General features: G+C 40.2%; 1 protein-coding gene across 1 annotated transcript in view; it reads left to right on the top strand.

Annotated features, from left to right (window-relative positions):
* LOC127661490 (WASP homolog-associated protein with actin, membranes and microtubules) overlaps window positions 1-19,961 on the top strand; it is a 29,265-nt gene that overhangs the window by 5,005 nt on the left and 4,299 nt on the right. Inside the window, 5 exon segments of the mRNA XM_052152223.1 lie at window positions 12,094-12,263; window positions 13,575-13,755; window positions 13,921-14,090; window positions 14,185-14,271; window positions 16,701-16,796. Coding sequence (XP_052008183.1) covers window positions 12,094-12,263; window positions 13,575-13,755; window positions 13,921-14,090; window positions 14,185-14,271; window positions 16,701-16,796 — 704 coding nt within the window.

Genomic DNA, 19,961 nt, shown 5'->3' with positions numbered 1-19,961 from the left:
TACAGACAGATTGTTTCATTTTAAATTGACTATATCACAATTTCAGTGGGTCAGAAGTTTACACTGTTAACTGTGCCTTCAAGCAGCATGGAAAATTCCAGATTATTATGTCAAGCCTTTAGATAATTAGCCAATTAGCTTCTGATATGAGGTGTACTGAATTGGAGGTGTATCTGTGGATGTATTTTAAGGCCTACCTTCAAATTCGGTGCCTCTTTGCTTGACATCATGCGAAAATCATAAGAAATTATCCAAGACCTCAGAAAAAAATCATAGACCTCCACAAATCTGGTTCATCCTTGGGAGCAATTTCCAAATGCCTGAAGGTACCATGTTCATCTGCACAATCAATAGTATGCAAGTATAAATACAATGGGATCGTGCAGACATAACCGCTCAGGAAGGAGACACATTTTGTCTCTTAGCGATGAACGTAGTTTGGTGCGAAAAGTGCAAATCAAATCCAAGTTCAGCAGCAAAGGACCTTGTGAATATGCTGGAGGAAACAGGTAGACAAGTCTCTATATCCACAGTAAAACAAGTCCAAATTTCATCTGGTCTAATAAAACAAAAATGTAACCTTTTGGCCATAGTGACCATTGTTATGTTTGAAGGAAAAAGGGTGAGGCTTGCAAGCTGATGAACACCATCCCAACCGTAAAGTGTGGGGGTGCTTTGCTTCAGGATGGACCGGCATCACAAGGAAGGAAAAGTATGTGGATATATTGAAGCAACATCTCAAGTCATCAGCCAGGAAGTTAAAGCTCGGTCACAACACAAAACCTGTCTCAGTTACACCAGTTCTGTCTGGAGGAATGGGCCAAAACCAGCAACTTATTGTGAGAAGCTTGTGGAAGACTACCCAAAATGTTTGACCTAAGTTAAACAATTTAAAGGCAATGCTACCAAATACTAACAAAGTGTATGTAAACTTCTGACACACTGGGAATGTGATGAAATAAAAGCTGAAATAAATCATTCTCTCTACTATTATTATTCTGACAATTCACATTCTTGAAATAAAGTAGTGACTCTAACTGACCTGGGATGTTTTCAGGAATGTTTTCTATGATTAAATGTCAGGAATTGTGGAAAAACGTAGTTAAAATGTATTTGGCTAAGGTGTATGTAAACCTCTGACTTCAACTTTATGTGTAATGTGTATAATATATATTTATATTAGGGCTGTCGATTTAACACATTAATTCAGTGCAATTAATTTTATTAAAAATAACGCTTAAAAAAAAATTAACGTAATTAATCGCAATGCCCCCTGACCGTAATAAGATTCCTGAGAAATGCAAGCTTTTAGTTCCACCTGTTTACTCCAGAGGGCAGTAAGTGAAACTTCAGCTGTATGGCAATGCGCAGATTATACAGTAAAGAAAACACCCTTGAGCAGCAGCGCAACACAAAAATGCGTTATGTTCTTGCGGTCAAAACACTTGGAGCGCAAATTCAAACTAAGGAATCTCAAGATGTGTTCTAAGTTTTAAACTATATTAACTTGACACAGTGACCTAAAAATTTTATGTGTATGACACAACAAACCCGACACGCTACACAAGCATGTTTGATGCAGGTGTAGATTGACGGGGCCTTAGACAAGCCCTCATAATAAATCTCCAACTGATTGACAAATTCACTTGTGAAATGGATTGCTGTGGACTGTATGCCAATGACTGACTTGTGATCAATAATATGGTAGTAAACAATACATTGTATTCTAAAGTCACTTTTTGTATTGTCTTATCAATGATGAACTCTTCTAATTAAAAAATAAATCATATATATATATATATATATATATATATATATATATATGATTTATATATATGATTTATTTTTTTGTATATTTAAAGATAACTATGTGTAATTATTTCATCATTATATATTGAATTATTGTTTTATGAGGGACTTTTTCAGCAAATATTTGTATATGTGATTAATTGCGATTAATTAATCGGGATACCATGTAATTAATTCAATTAAACATTTTAATCGATTGAGAGCCCTTATATAGAAATAGATATGTATAGATATATAAGGGCTATCAATCGATAAATTTTTTTAATCAAATTAATTACATAATGTGTATATATATACAGTGCATCCAGAAAGTATTCACAGCGCTTCACTTTTTTCACATTTTGTTGTTACAGCCTTATTCCAAAATGGATTAAAGTCATTATTTTATTCAAAATTCTACAAACAATACCCCATAATGACAATGTGAAAGAAGTTTGTTTGAAATCTTTGCAAATTTGTTATTTAAAAAATACGAGAAAAAAAAAATCACATGTACATAAGTATTCACACCCTTTGCCATGACACTCAAAATTGAGCTCAGGTGCATCCTGTTTCCACTGATCATCCTTAAGATGTTTCTACAACTTGATTGGAGTCCACCTGTGGTAAATTCAGTTGATTGGACGTGATTTGGGAAGGCACACACCTGTCATACAGTTAACAGTGCATGTCAGAGCACAAACCAAGCCATGAAGTCCAAGGAATTGTCTGTAGACCTCCGAGACAGGATTGTATCGAGGCACAGATCTGGAGAAGGGTACAGAAAAATGTCTGCAGCATTGTCCCAATGAGCACAGTGCCTCCATCATACGTAAATGGAAGAAGTTTGGAACCACCAGAACTCTTCCTAGAGCTGGCCACCCAGCCAAACTGAGCGATAGCCTTAGTCAGTGAAGAATCCGATGGTCACTCTGACAGAGCTCCAGCGTTTCTCTGTGGAGAGAGGAGAACCTTCCAGAAGAACAACCATCTCTGCAGCACTCCACCAATCAGGCCTGTATGGTAGAGTCTGAAGCCACTCATCAGTAAAAGGCAAATGACAGTCCATCTGGAGTTTGCCAAAACGCACCTGAAGGCATCTCAAACCATGAGAAACAAAATTCTATGGTCTGATGAAACAAAGATTGAACTATTTGGCCTTAATGGCAAGCGTCATGTCTGGAGGAAACCAGGCACCACTCATCACCTGGCCAATACCATCCCTACAGTGAAGCATTGTGGTGGCAGCATCATGCTGTGGGGATGTTTTTTAGTGTCAGGAACTGGGAGACTAGTCAGGATCGAGGGAAAGATGAATGCAGCAATGTACAGAGACATCCTTGATGAAAACCTGCTCCAGAGCACACTGGGCCTCAGACTGGGGCAAAGGTTCATCTTCCAACAGGACAATGACCTTAATCACACAGCCAAGATAACAAAGGAGTGGCTACGGGACAACTCTGTGAATGTCCTTGAGTGGCCCAGCCAGAGCCCAGACTTGAACCCGATTGAACATCTCAGGAGAGATCTGAAAATGGCTGTGCACTGACGCTCCCCATCCAACCTGATGGAGCTTGAGAGGTCCTGCAAAGAAGTATGGGAGAAACTGCCCAAAAATAGGTGTGCCATGCTTGTAGCATCATACACAAAAAGTCTTGAGGCTGGAATTGGTGCCAAAGGTGCTTCAACAAAGTATTGAGCAAAGGCTGTGAATATTTATGTACTTTCACGTTGTCATTATGGGGTATTGCTTGTAGAATTTTGAGGAAAGTAATGAATTTAATTAATTTTGGAATACGGCTGAAACATAACAAAATGTGGAAAAAGCGAAGCGCTGTGAATACTTTCCGGATGCACTGTGTATATGTAGTTGTGTACTCATGTAATCAAGGTGCAAGGAAATAATTTTTAAACCTTTTACTTGATGGCTACACCACATGACATTATTTTTCAGATTACCAATTTATATTGATTCACATATTTCTACATAGAAAAGAAAAACATATATAAACAGAATCAACATTAACCGCCACTATTACCCCTCCCACTCCCCAATCCCACCCTGGCCCCCAACAACATCTCAGTGGTCCTACATGATATAGACACACACATAAAATAAATAAATTATCAATATAATAATAATAATCACATATGCATAAATTACAGATATCTGTCTCATTTTAAGTTAATCTTCCCCATACTTCTAAATGACCCTTCTTCAGATCTGCCACCCTTCTCCTGTCAGAGCAACACTCTGAAACGAGTGAGACCAGCCAACCTCATCCCCTTAAAATGATCTGTCTGGTGATCATGACACTGGTTAAGCCCCAACTCTTTATGTGTCTATTTTCAACATCGATGACCGCCCCATTGCCCAAAATGTAGTCAGGGGCAAAATGATACCAGAGTGCCCAATACATCACACACCAAACTCTGAACCTTCAAACAACTCCTCGATCTTAACACACCCCCAAAAGACATTGGTTATGTCTCCATCCTATGATTGGCATCACCAGCAGTGGGTGTGTCTTTAAGATCAAGCCTCTACAATCTAGAGGAGGTCCAATAGAACCGATATAAAATCTTGAATTGCTTAAGGTGCACCCTTGCGTCTCTTGAAGCAGACTTATTTTATAATCCTAGCCCACTCTCCCTTTTCCAATACAAAGTTTAAATCTTTCTCCCCATAACCTCTTGAGAGAAGTTGAAGCTCTGTCCCCCAGACACTGAATTAGCAGGGAGTAATAAATACATCGATGCCTCATGACTAGGGGTGGCGGGAAAAATCGATTCTTAGATGCATCACGATGCGTACTTGCACGATTCTGAATCGATTCACAAACGTCAAGCATCGTTTTTATGAATGTTTCTTGCTAATGTTATGTTGCGGAATGCAAATGACGGACCTCGTAAGTGTGCAACTACAGCGCCCAGACAGTCTTTTGGCATGCACTTAACACGAGACACAGATGGCTCAGCAGGAAATTCGACCGGCACCCTCGGGATTAAAAGCAAGTGTATGGAAGCACTTTGGATTCTATGAAGACGAAGGGAAACTTGAGTTGGACAAGAGCCACACTGTATGCAAGTTGTGTCAAACTAAAATAAAATATTTTGGAAACACAACAAACATGAAAAACCACATTACACGTTTCCACCCGGAGGAAGAATATAAACTGCCGGTTGTAGCTGCAAACCAGACGACAATCGAGCAAGCGATGTCAATGCTTCCACCCAGCTCCAAAAAGGCTAAGAGAATTACAAATTCGATTGCAATATTTATTGCCAAGGATTTGCGTCCTTAATCGTTTGTTGAAAACCAGGGCTTTCGGGGTATGTTGCGCACGTTGGAGCCGAGATACAACATCCCATCTCGTAAAGACTTCACTGACACAGCGATCCCCACACTATAGAGCGAGACCAAAATCTAAGTGATTGAGTTGCTAAAGAAAGCAACAAGGATAGCGCTAACCTGTGATGCGTGCCACAGATTCGTATGTGACGGTAACTGCACATTTAATCACGGATGAGTGGCAGATAGTGTCTCGTGCTCCAAACAAGAGCAGCCCATGAGAGCCACACTGGTGCAAATATGGCTGAGCTGTTAAAGAATGTAGCAGAGGAATGGAAGATCACTACGAAAGATTTAGTTTTAGTAACTGATAACGCATTAAACATGATCGTCGCTGCAGAACTGGGCAAATTCCTGCATGTGAAATGCTTTGCACACACGCTACACTTGGCCTCTCAGCGAGCGCTGAAGTTGCCCACTGTGTCAAGGCTCAGGGGCGTAGCACCAAATTTTGGGCCCTGGGTACAAACCATCTTGCTGGGCCCCCGTACCAAATATGTATGTATAGAAAACTGACTTCTAAGGGGCCCCCCCCTGCCTCGGGCCCTGGGTACTCGGTATCCTTTACCCCCCCAGTCCGACGCCCCTGTCAAGGCTACTAGGGAGGGTGAGCCTATTACTAAATTTTTTCACCGCAGCACCACTGCAAAACAGCAGCTTGAAGAGAAGCAGGTGCTACTTGGTCTGCCAAAACAAGCTGAAAACAGACGTGAGCACCATTTGTTGTATTAATAAAAGTTATTGGGAGTAAATTCATTATGAATCATTACAAATATTTTACTTTAAAAGTACAAAGCAGTCAGTGAGAAAAAAATTCTGTATCGAAAAAAAGATGCATCAAGATGCATCAATAATCGTTTTCTAATCTGAATCGCAGCTGTCTGAATCGTAATCGAATCGTGAGGTGTCTAGAGAGTCCCACCCCTACTCATGACCTTTTCCAAAAGCAGTAATCATCACTCCCATGGTATCTGCCACTTTAGGGGGGGTGTATGCTATTCCCAAAAATAGTGCAGAGCAAGTGGCGCAGCTGTTAATAACCTATAAACTGAGATCTGGGGATCCCAAAATGTTGAACAAACTTTTCAAAGGATCTCAACACCGTATGATCATATAGGTCACAGAGTGTAGTAACCCCCCTCACAATCCACTCTGACCAGCAGAAAAGGGATTTATTAATACAAAGTTTGACGTTCAGCCATAAGTTCAAGGCAACATTTAGATAAATATCCGAATTAAACACTGGACAATTTTGTCCATACCAAGTGAAAATGCGAGATAACTGGGTGTAATTTAACTTCTCCGGTCAGTTTGATAGAAAGGCTTGGCAATGGCAAAATAGGGGCAAGAACATCCGGTTAAAACCAGAGAGGGACTCTTTCAGGTAGAAGTGACCAATAAGCCAAATGTCTGATACCAAACGCATAATAAAAAAATCTTGGGTAGGCCTAGCCCATCTTTGTCAATCGGCCTATGCAGCTTACTAAAATGTTATGAGTTGTTTACCATTCCAAATAAAGGACTTCGCTATGCTATCAAATTGCATGAAGTAAGAGAGGGGGACATCTACAGGGAGAAACTGTAGCAGGTAGTTGAATTTTGGAATACAATCCATTTTAATAACATGAACTTTCCCAATCATCGATAAATGTAATGAAACCCACCTGCCCACATTTTAAAATTAACTCTAACTAAATCAGACAAATTTGCTGGATAGAAAATACCCAAATTCTTAATGCCCTGTTTGGACCACTGGATGACGCCCGGTTGGAATGCAGTTACTGGGGAAATATGCTGTCAGAGCCAAAGCTTTGGATTTAGACCAATTGACTCTGTATCCTGAGAAGGAATTAATAATTCTGTGGAGGCAAGGCATAGATCTAGTAGGGTCAGAGACAAACAATAAAATATAATCTGCTTAAACCAGAAGAAAATGCGCCATACCTCCCTCCATCACCCCTGGAAAATCATCCTCCTCTCTTATCACGGCTGCCAATGGTTCCAGGGCAAGACAGAACAATAATGGGGAAAGAGGGCAACTCTGCCAGTTGCCCCTATCCAGAGTAAAAGAATTAGAAATTAATCAGTTTGTTTGTACCGCCACTACCGGGTGTCTATAAAGCAACTTAATCCATCAAATAAACGTACTCCCAAACCCGTACTTTCCAAAATCATAAAAAGATAATCCCATTCTACCATATCAAGGCCTTTTCAGCATCAAGTGAGATGGCAGCAACCAGAGTCTGATAATTCGCCACTGACCACATGATATTGATGACGCGCCTAATGTTGTCAGAAGAGCTGCAGCCCCGAATAAACCCACCTGATCTAAATGTAATAGAGATGTCATAAATTATTCAATTAGCCAACAATTTTGACAATATTTTAACGTCTATCTGGATCAGGGAAATTGGATGGTAACTCTTACACTCACTTGGATCTTTGTCCTTTTTAAGAATCAGATTTATTTGATCAGACTGATGTAATCAGTTTGATCTTGTGTCATGGTTGGCGGAAGCTTCCCATTCTTTAATGATTCCGTATAAACTTCTAACAAAAGTCGAGCCAATTCTGTAGCATAAGATCTAAAAAATTAATTAGCAAAGCCATCTGGCCCCGGAGCCTTGTCTGTAGGCCGGGCCTTAATTACCTAACCTAGCACCAAGTTCCTCAAGGTTACCTCCAGAATCTAGATTTTTTTTGCTCATTCATAAGGAGCTCTAAAGGTTCCACAAAGATTCTAATATCTTCATCAGTAGACGAAGATGTGGAACTATAGAGAATTCTTTGAAGGCATTATTAATACCAATGGCCGAGGTAAAAATTTCACCACCAGAAGATTTCACTGAGGTAATGGTAGAAAAATACTCTCTCTGCATTATATATCTACCCAAAAGCTTCCCTGCGTTGTCCCCCAAAATATGACTGTCTTGCTCTGAATAGCCAAAACTCCACTCTCTGGAACAAAATAGTATTATATCTGTATTTCAATCTTGTCAATTCTCTGAGGCCATCAGGCGACATTCGGCGCTTCAGCTCTGCCTCTGCACTTTAAATATTCCCTTCCAACTCCACGAGTTCTTGTGCTTTTGGATTTTTTGATGAATGAGGCATAAGTGCCTCCCAAGCCACACCCACAGAGGATAATGTCTCCAGAGCCCTGTGATTTTGAATTCTTTTGTTATATTGACTTCACAGAACAGTTATGGAAAAGGGTGTATCGAATCTCACCGGTTTTTGACACAAAAAGTATGAAAAACTTGCAAAGTGCGCAGAGCTCGCTGTTCACACGTCCGACCCTCGCATGGTGTCACATGACCTCCACCACATGACATTTTTAAAGTCGTCATACATTGTTTCTTAGAAAATTATATAATATTTTTTTTTTATGTATTGAACCAAGATACAAAGATAAAATTTATACGAACATGACACTGAGGTTTTCTCTTAAAAAAAAAATAAAAATCTAAATTGGATCACCTGGCTCAGACAACCTTATTTTTCAATGACCTATATGGCAATGTGCATTGCATTTGTCTTGTGTGATATTAATTAATAAATATCATTGACATGATCCCATTAAGCACAGAGGGCAAGTGTATGGAATCAAATTGATGTTAGATAGTTGCAAATAATACATACTGCAAAAGCCAAAGCTGTAAGCTTTTATTGCAAAAAGTGTATGTTCTAAATAAAACCCAAGAATTGTGATACTTTTTTCTCTTCAATTCTTTTGCAACTCTTCTCTGTCTTTCATTGTTTCTTTGTAATGCCCCTTTTAATCTGCGTTTCAATTAATTATACTGCTTTCCCTTTGCACTTCACTGTGCGGCAAAATGTCAAATGTTAGGAGCAGAAGAAAGCTTATTTTAAATTTTTTAATAAAATTAAGGTCCTGGTCCACAACACTTTTGTGTTGTCATTGATATTGCCTGCAATGACAACAAGCTCAGTCCGATGATGCTGTGACACACCGCCCCAGACCATGATGGACCCTCCACTTCCAAATCGATCCCGCTCTAGAGTACAGGCCTCGTGTAAAGCTCATTCCTTCGACGATAAACACTAGTCTGACCAACACCCCTGGTGAGACAAAACCACAACTCGTCATTGAAGAGCACTTTTTGACAGTCCTGTTTGGTCCGGCAAAGGTGGGTTTGTGCCCATAGGCCTACAAGTCCTCAGTCCAGCCTCTCTCAGCCTATTGCGGACAGTCTGAGCACTGATGGAGGGATTGTACATTCCTGGTGTAACTCGGGCAGTTGTTGTTGCCATCCTGTACCTGTGATATTCAGATGCACTGATCCTGTGCAGGTGGTGTTATATGTGGTCTGTCACTGTGCCCTGGCCTGCCACATGTGCCCTGGCCGCATCTGCAGTCCTCATTCCTCCATGCAGCATGCCTAATGCATGTTCACGCAGATGAGCAGGGACCCTGGGCATTTTTCTTTTGGTGTTTTTCAGTGTTAGTAGAAAGGTCTCTTTAGTGTTCTAAGTTTTTATAACTGACATTAATCGTCTGTAAGCTGTTAGTGTCTTAATGACTGTTCCACAGGTGCATATTCATTAATTGTTTATGGTTTATTGAACAAGCATGGAAAACATTGTTTAAACTCTTTACAATAAAGATCTGTGAAGTTATTTGGATTATTACAAAATTATCTTTAAAATACAGTGTCCTAAAAAAGGATGTTTCTTTTTTGCTGAGTTTATAACATGAATCACTATTTCAGATGTATAAATTCCAGGCTCCTGAAGATCTACTCAGCTTGAAGAAGCCTGAACAGTGCATTGCTGTTGTGTATGATCAGATTCAGGAGTGATATATTGGCTGCAAGATATGCTGATGAGTGCTATGTACCAGTCAGCCACCACATTCATTGGAACAAATTATGCATTTCAGAGCTTTGCAGATGTACATCTCTGAAATACAAAAACTAGATGTAGATATTGCACTGAAGACCCACTTGTTTTGTTTGATTTGGGAAATATTGTTATTATGTGAATAAATAAGTGTTATATAAATAACATTTCTAGTTTCAGCTAAATTTATACTTTAGACCTTTGTTTTGTTGAGCAAGAAAAACGAACTTTGTACCATGTGACTCACATTTGTTTTTGACGATTGAAAATGTGTAACATTCAACAAGTTAAGGCCAAGTTAAGGCATACAAGTTAATACATTTAACTGTACAAGGCCTTAAATACAGTATATTAATACAACCCCTATTCCCAAAATGTTGAGTGTATTATGAAAAATGCTAAAAAACAAAAAAAAGAGTGATTTGTACATTATATTCACCCTTTGCTATATTGAAAGCACTACAACTAAACATTGTGATGTTTTACATTGTGAATTTCATTGTTTTGTTTTTTAAATGTACAGTCATTTTAAATCATATGATTACAGCACACTAAAAAAAAAATCGGGACAGTCAAGTGCTTACCACTGTTAAACATAATTTCTTCTAATAACACTTATTAAGCATTTAGGCACTGAAGACACAAGTTTAAGTTTTGCTTGTCTTCAGCTGCACAATTGTACGGGGTCTTTGTTGCCATATTGTGTGCTTCATAATACACCACACATTCTCAGTTGGAGATGGTCAGGACTGCTGGCAGGCCAATCTAGCACCCGCGCACTCTGCTTATTCGGCTAGTATGTGGTTTGAAGTTGTCTTGCTGAAAATTCTGGGATGTCCATGGAAAAGTCTAATAATGGCTTGGATGTTAAATATTGGCCCGGAGAACACGATGACTGTTTTTCAAAAAATATTTTAAATGTGGACTCATCAGACCAAAAAACACATTTCCGCTGTTCTACTTTCCATCTAAGATGAGACCGTGCCCAGAAAGTCAGCAGCGCTTCTGGACAGTGTTGATGTAGGGCTTCTGCTTTGAATAGTGAAGTCTTAACTTGCGGCGAGTGGTGTTGACTAACAAAGTAATTACTAAAGTAATTCCAAGTCCATGTTTATGATATCCATTACAGATGAATGATGTCTGAGGGATCAGAAGTGGTTTTCGTCTTGTATTTTACGCACCGAGATTTGACCAGATTCCTTGAGTCTCTTAACTATATTGTGCATTGTAGAGCGTAAAATGCCCAAAATCCTTCCTATTTGTCTTTGGGGAACATTATTCTCAAAGTGCCAGATTATTTGCTAAAGCATCTGTTGGCAAGTCTTGAATGATCCTTTCTCTTGAAGGACTAGGGTGTTTTTGGATGCTCCTTATATACTATGACACAATTGCCTCTCCTGTTTAATATCTCCTGTTTCACATTGTCTTGTTATTTTAACTTGTCAAATTGTTATTAGTCTTAAATTGCCCCTCTCAACTTTTTTGGAGCGTGTTGCAATCATCTGATTTAAAATGACTAAACAATTAAAAAAACAATGAATTTCATAAGGTAAAATTATCATATAATGTTTAGTTGTAGTGCTTTCAATATAGCAAAGGGTGAATATAAATTACAAATCACTCCTTTTTGTTTTTATTTGCATCCTTTTTGGAATTTGGGTTGTATACCAAAAGTAAAGTTCCTTTTAAAGAAAAAAGAATCACAAGGATTTCATTTACAACGTACTGTACATTGTGTTTTGTATTTAAAAAGCTCTTTACCTTTTGCAGAACTCAAGTACCCAGTACGTTTAATTTACAAGGACATGAAACTCCTTTACACTTTTGCACCGTGCAAATACAGAAATGCAACTTGTTCTTCTAAATAGCTGACAAGCACCTGTCAGAAGATAAGGCCATGGCCTCTCATGAATAATGACAGTGCTGACATATATGAGTACTCAGCGATGTTTATCTCAGAATCAATAACTAACTCATAGAGTGTCAAAGTAATTTCACTGCACTCACTAACACACACACACTAAACCCTAACCCTGATAATGTGATGATCATATTGTATAATATGTTTATATTAATTTCTGTGTGTTTAGGTATGGTGAAACAGATGGAGGAGGATCGGAAGCGATTTGGCCTCGCCTCTTGGGCAATGGCCACACCCCGGCAAGAGAGACTCCGTTTCCTATTAGCGAAAGAGACATTGCAGTACATGAGGGCCAAAGAGATGTGCATCAAACGCAAGAAAGGCGACATACGAGAAAAGGTGTGTGTGTGTGTGTGTGTGTGTATGTTTACTTGGCTATAGTTTGAGGACAAATTTGTCCCCAGAATTAACATAACACATTACACATAACTGGTAATCAGAAGGTCACTGGTTCGATCCCCACAGCCACCACCATTGTGTCCTTGAGCAAGTACCTTAACTCCAGGTTGCTCTGGGGGGATTGTCCCTGTAATAAGTGCACTGTAAGTCGCTTTGGATAAAGCGTCTGTCAAATGCATAAATGTAAATCTGACAGAACCTCCCATTGGGGACATTCAGGAACACCCTGAAAGAAAAGTGTGTCTGTGTGCATGTTGTAGGTTTTGAGTCTTCTAACAGCACTGCAATCAGTTAGTTAGAGACACCTGTAATGAGCCTATTAGAGATGCACCGATACTAATCTGTAATACTCTTATTGGGCTGATACTTGGGGGTACCGGTGTCATCATTTCATATTTCGGAGTACGAGTATATTAACATAATGACGAGGTTACACATGCTTTGCATGGTACTTCTAAAGCCAGTTTGAAACGTGAGAAAAATGTTGCCGTTAAAACCATTTAAATATAGAAGTAAAGCCACTTTTTTGTTGAGCCCAACAACAACACAGGATAAAGCAATCAAATGAACATCGAACTCTGTCAGTCACAACCCAACAAACCCAGATCAATTTGGTCAGTGTTGTGCTGAAATCTGTCTCCACAGCAGAGTCTTAAAACTACATGTATTGGTACTCTGTTTTGGCCAGTAACTAAAAATAGGTACTTGGTATTTGTGTAGGTAAAAATAAATTGGTATTGGTGCATCTCTAATTTCTAAATTTCAATGTTTATTGCTGAGTATTCTTCAGCTGACCACATGAGGGCACAGTTTTACATGTCGGCTATGACATCAAATCAACATGCTGTATGGTAAAGTGCATTATGGGTATTTTGATGCAGTATGTGTATATTTCTGGTTTATTAATTAATGCCGTATTTACAAAAATATTAAACAGAGTTCAAGCCCAGCTGCGCTGTTGTCATGGAGATCTGTGAAGTGATGTGTGTATATTTAATGTGGTGTCAGATGTCATACATGTTTGATTCACTGTATTAATGAGGACATTTTATTAGCAGTGGGGTTTTTTTTTTATACAAAGGTGATATTTTATATACAAGCAAATAGTGAGAACCACATAAAATGCCCTCACACAATTATTTGTCACTTTTTGCTACATTAGTGAGGACATTTTTAAACATTTGGCATTCACAATTATAACCAAACCTGTACACACAGATTGTAGGACTTAGTGGATCTGTGTCTCTCTAGATGCGTGGTATTGCAGAGGGTGGAGCTGAGGGCATGGCGGAGAGTGTGAGCACGGTCAGTGCGCTGGAGCTGCAGTATTATGAGATGCAGCTGGAGCTGCACGACTGCAAGTTTGAGATCCTGAAAAATGAAGAACTGCTGCTGCAGACACAAATCCAGACCATACAACGACAACTAAGAGGTGACTCACACACACAAACAATAACACATAAAAGGTAACTAACACAGTAAGGAAAGGGCACATCTGTAATAACTATAGTGTTTAACCTTTTACCAGAATATGACATACTGATGTGTGTGTGTGTGTGTGTGTGTGTGTGTGTGTGTGTGTGTTTGATTGATGCAGAGCTGCAGGAGCAGGTGGTGTATTATGACACTTGTGAGGACCCAGAGGAGCTGCAGGATGTTCAGGTGAATGCAAGCCCCGCCCAGAAACACCTACAGCAACACCTGAAACAACTGGAGCGCCAGAGAGGAGCAATTTCCTCACGCAGAGCTCAACTGAGAAACCAACGGGTATGCACACACATTGTGTTTAACTATTGTGTTTGCAGAAGTTGTTAGTTCAGATAGATAGATAGTGTGTGTATATAATGTGTGTGTTTTGCAGGAGATGTGTGTTCAGGCACATGAGCTGCAGCAGCGTTCAGTTGCACAACGTTCCGAGCAGCAACGCCAGCATCACGCCTCACAGCTGGTGAGTAATGCACCAGTAACCATGGTAACTACAACCCACTGCATCACCACACAAAGCATCCCATAATGAGTCACAGTAACAGTATTGTAGGATTCCGTGGGCTGTCTGGGGGCTGCAGAGTCGCCATGACAACTGAATCTTCTGTCAGACACTCCAGCAGGAGGTCCATCAGGAATACCACATTCCCATAATTCCCTGCACTTGAGCTGGTCATTTGACTTCTATAAATGAACATGAAGTCACTGAATGTTCAGTACAGGTTCTACTGGTTGATTTAGTTTATTAGTTTCACTCAAGGACAGAATGATTACTTCATGTATTTCCTGTTTCAAACAGTGAACATCTGTTACTGTAACACTGTAGTGATATATTCGCTCGTTCCAAAACCTTGTCTACTGCCTAACTAAACAACATTTCAAGGCATCATAGGCGTGCTCCAGGCAGCTAGGTCACATGTAACCTAAATGGAGAAGGCCACCCCATAACGCACTGTGCTGACGAGTTGAGAGAAATGCACATTGTACATAAATATTTGTTTTGCATCTTCATCATACATTAATTTTCCATACAGAAAAGTGTTGATAAATACATTCACTGAGCACTTTATTAGGAAAACATGTACACCTACTTATTCATGTGATTATCTAATCAGACAGTCATGTGGCAGTTGAGCAATGCATAAAATAACGCAGAAACGGGTCAGGAGCTTCAGTTAAAGGTGTGGAAAGGTATGCAAAAAATATTCCTACTCCCTGAAATATATTAATGAAATAAGTGCCCTGAGATATCTCACTGCTCTGAGACAACTCTAGACTCTGTAAACAGCAAACAAAAATGTGCTCGCAATCCACAGACAATGACACTTTCTTCCTTTCAATAATTTTTGTACGTTCTCATAGTATTGTAGTTGCAGCAAATTATTGAGGCATAATGCAAATTTATGCCATTTTGTTCATAAAAGTTGTCAGTTGAATGCAATATTTTACTACTGTTGTTTTTAACAACCAATTCTGCTCTCAATAAAACACTTTTTGGTAACTTTGGAGTTCAGTGTTTTGGAAAGAGGCTAATCCAACTGGCTGATTTGAATCTCCTTGGATTTTCACGCATATCATTCTCTAGAATTTACTCAGAATGGTGCCAAATACAAAAAACTTCCAGTGATCGACAGTTCTGCAGACTGAAATGGCTTGATGAGAGAGGTCAACGGAGAATGGACAGACTGGTTCGAGCTGACAGAAAGGCTGCTGTAACTATGATAACCAATCTGTACAATTGAAATGAGCAGAATAACATCTCAGAATGCAAAACATGACGAACCTTGAGGTAGATGTTTACAACAGCAGAAAACCACGTTGGGTTCCACTTCTGCCAGCCAAGAACAGAATGCTGAGGCTGCAGTTGGTACAGGCTCACCAAATCTTGACAGTGGAAGACTAGAAAACGTAGCCTGGTCTGATGAATCTCAATTTCTGTTGAGGCACACAGATGGTAGGGTCAGAATTTGGCACCAACAGCATGAATCCATGGACCCAACCTGCCTTGTGTCAACAGTCCATTCTGCTAGCTGTGGTGTAACGGTGTGAGGAATGTTTTCTTTGTTACACTTTGGCCCATTACTACCAAACAATCATAGCTTGAATGCCACAGCTTATTTGAGGAATGTTGCTGACCATGTGAATCCCTTCATGGCCACAATTTACCTATCTTCTAATGACTACTTTCAGCATAATAATGCACCATGTTAAAGCAAAAGTAGTCTCAAACTGGTTTCATGAACATGACAATGAGTTCACTGTTTTTCAGTGGCTTTACCAGTCACCGGATTTGAATCCAATAGAACACCTTTGGGGTGTGGTAGAACTGGAGATTCACAGCAAGAATGTGCTGCTGATAAATCTGCACATAGCATGATGCAATCATGTCAACTTGGACCAGAATCTCAAAGCAATGTTTCCAGCATCTTGTGGAATCCATGCCACAAAGAATTGAGGGATTGAGGGAGAATTTATTGTTTTGAGAACAAAGGGAGTCCCTTCTTAGTATTAGTATTGTGCTCTTAATAAAGTTCTCAGTGAGTGTAGTTAAGTCATATTAAATATGGACCATTTGAACCAGTTTTGTGTGCTAGGCAGTTTTATGCTTATTAGTGTTGCATTGTTAGTTTAGCAAAATGCTAACATCAGGCTCCATTGCAGTCAATTGAGAGTGGAGTCTTTTGCGCGCTTCACATAAGGAGCACTATTTGTGTGGCACGGTGAGTTACTGCATATGAAGAGCGTACCAGACCGGTTACCATTTCAGTTAGGATACTGTCTTAGAAGGTAGCTGCATCTGTAGACTGTAGAAAGCAAGATAGAACAGTAGAATTTGGAACCGAGTTCGTGTCTCATAATCAAACAGTCTTTCAGGTGTGTTTGTGTGTTCAGAAGCGAGAGAAGAGGAGAGTTGACGAGGAGAAGAGGAAGCAGTGGGTGGACAGTGAAAGAGAGAAAACACTCAACAGACTGCGCTCATTCAGAGAGGTAATGCTTCTGTGTTTTTGGATGCGTGTTGTGAAGACGATGTAATATAGGGATGGCAATTTTGGGGAATTAAATGTGCTTTTTGTTAACTTAGTTAAATGGTTTATTTTTTTTTTTAGATTAAAGTACTGTTATTATGACTTAACTAAACATTGTCATCTAAACCAGTGGTTCTCAACCGGTGGGGCGCGAGCAGGATACGATGGAAGGGAAAAAAAACTGGAAAAAAAATAATTTTGGGCACATTTTTTTTATCACTAAACTACTGTCATAAAAAGTTATAGTTTTGTATATACATAACTCTTGAATAAAAATTAAAATGTGTTTGGACTGATTTAAAAAAAAAAGTTTTGAACAAATTTGATTGGTTTGTCGATAGTGAGAGCAAATGCAGGTTATAAGCATAAGCGGTTTCATTAAGCGAGTCATTGAGTCGTTCATTCAAACTATTCGTTCAAACGGCCGATTCATCAAGAATGATACAGATGTTTGTGAATGGGTCATTGAATCTTTGACTCAACCGATTCGTTCACAACACTGAATCATTCAAAACACGATTGAGTATTGCTGGGAGATGCGCTATGCTAAATAAATAACAATACATTGTTGTAACAGCAATATCTCCAAGTTTTGTTTTTCACTGTAAAAATGTCATGATTTGCCAATGCAAAGAGAGTGCCGCCACTTCAAGCACTGATTATAACACAAACAAATCATCCTCCTGGTGGCTTTTTTTTGTTGTCAAAAGCGACAAATCCAGCGACTTTTACTGGTGTTTTTGGAGACTTTTGTGGTGTTTGGAGACTTGAAAGCACGAATCACTCTGCAGTTAGGCCTACTGTGCTCAGCGAACAGCTGGTGCTGCCGTGAGCCCCTCTCCCGTCCAAAAGCACTCACAGGCGGTCAGTCTGTCAGTAGCCTCGCGCAGCAGTCAGAGCAGAGAGGAGACACACACCCCTCCGCGTCCAGGCTGCAAATGAATCGCGCATGCGCATGGCCGCCGCCGTTCCCGCCCTGGCTTACAGAGCGGGGTATAAATGTAAATGTTCACTCACTCTCACACAAAAATAAATCACTGCATTTAAATTGACTCACGACATGGCTTTCCATTCACTCTAGTCTAGTCTCTTGCCAAGTTCGCTTGTGCCAGCTCTCGCTAGTCCTATCAATCTCGATTTACATAGGCCTTTACTACAAAACCCCAACAGTCTTTTTAAAGACTAAACCCACAAACATTCTTTTTTAAGATTAGATCAAATCTCAGCCCTAGCCAGTATTTTTTTTTTAACTGCTAGGCAGTAGCTACACTTAGCTAAAACTACCCACACGACTAAGACACACACACACACACACACACACACACACACACACGCTGACGAGGACTACAATCATTAAGTATTAAAATAAAATATGAATTGTCTGCAAAATAATTATTTTGTTTGTTTAATTAAAGATTGTGCCTAAGTCCCGACTGATTAGCCCCTGATACGTCTCTCAACATACACCACACACACAGTTACATATTGCCTAAACTTTATTGAAAACACATCAAAATGGAGAAATTTCTTGTGAGGACCAACAAGCCAACCGACGCACCACCAGCTGCAAAAAAGCTTCGAAGGTACGATGAAGCATACCTGCAATTTGGGTTTACAGTCACGGCTGATCTGAGACCTCAGTGTGTCGTGTGTGCCGAGGTGCTGGCAAACGACAGTATGAAGCCCTGCAAATTAAAAAGGCACCTCGAAACAAAGCATGCTGGCATTAAAAATAAACCAGCTGAATATTTTAAAAGAACCATCAGCAACAGGCAACCATTTCAGTGCACAGCACTGTGTCTAAACAGTGTTTGGAGGCATCGTATGTAGTGGCCAAAAGGATCGGTAAATTGGGTAAACCGCATACAATCGCCGAGACTCTAATTTTGCCGGCAACGCAAGACATGTGCAGAATAATGATAGGCGATAGTGCAGCAGCCAAACTCGGTGCAGTACCACTGTCCAATGACACAGTCGCTAGGAGAATTGTAGACATGTCCAATGATATCAGAGAGCAACTGATAGAGTTCGTAAAAAAGAGTCCTTACTACGTGCTGCAGCTGGACGAATTCATGTCAGGTATCTGCGGGACAAGGCGATTGAGGAGGATGTCCTGTTTTGCCGGCCTCTTCAGTCGCACACTACAGGAGAAGCCATTTTCAATGTCCTTGATATTTTTATCCGTGAAAATGGTTTGGCTTGGGACCGATGCGTTGGCCTATGCACGGATGGTGCGCAGGCAATGATGGGGCGTGAGCGTGGCCTAGCTGCTCGCGTTCAGCAAGTAGCTCCACTTGTGAAATGGACACATTGCATGGTCCATCGCGAAGCACTAGCTGCTAAAAAAATGCCGGTTCTCTTTGACTCCGTGCTGAACCTGAAAATAATAAATCTCATCAAATCATGGCCGCTAAACTCTCGCTTGTTTGGGGTCCTCTGCCAGGAGATGGGGTCAGGGCACGAACAGCTGCTTCTGCGCACTGAAGTTCGACAATAAAGCATGTAACCTCATATAATTATATAGCAATAGCCTAGTAATGATGATAGGCCTACTACTACTCATAATAATAATAATAATAATAATAATGCCTGCAAGCTCACATTAGAAGTCTGGTGCTGCTGCCAATTATTATAATAATAATAATAATCATAATCATAATAACAACAATAAAGCATGGGGCGGGGCGGGGGGCACTGGGGCAACAACTGCAATGAACCCGCTTTGGGGGGGGTCCAGCTTGCAAAAGGTTGAGAACCCCTGATCTAAACAATCAGAACAAAGCACAGATGTAGACTGTCCGTGTGTTTAGAACTATTGGGCTGCACACGGACAGCCTGCACAGACTGTGCACATGAGAACATTTTCTTTACACGCATTGTCCGGAGAAGGAAATAGCTGCAGACAGAGCTCCAAAATGGGGGTGGGAGCTCCAAACCGACAGTAATGATATAGGGAGCCCCTATATACTCTTTCCCTAACCTTAACCGTGTGTGAAAGTGACGCCCCCTTTTGTAGTTGGTGCAACCCCCTTTTGGAGTAAATCTGCCCTCTTTTGGAGATTCCACCCCCATTTGGAGATCTCCGGCCTGCAGCTACACCTACTTGACTGTCCGCGAGGCATAGCGG

Source organism: Xyrauchen texanus, chromosome 21 (genome assembly GCF_025860055.1).
Source record: "Xyrauchen texanus isolate HMW12.3.18 chromosome 21, RBS_HiC_50CHRs, whole genome shotgun sequence".
NCBI lineage: Eukaryota > Metazoa > Chordata > Actinopteri > Cypriniformes > Catostomidae > Xyrauchen > Xyrauchen texanus.
This window is presented reverse-complemented; position numbering and strand designations above follow the sequence as displayed.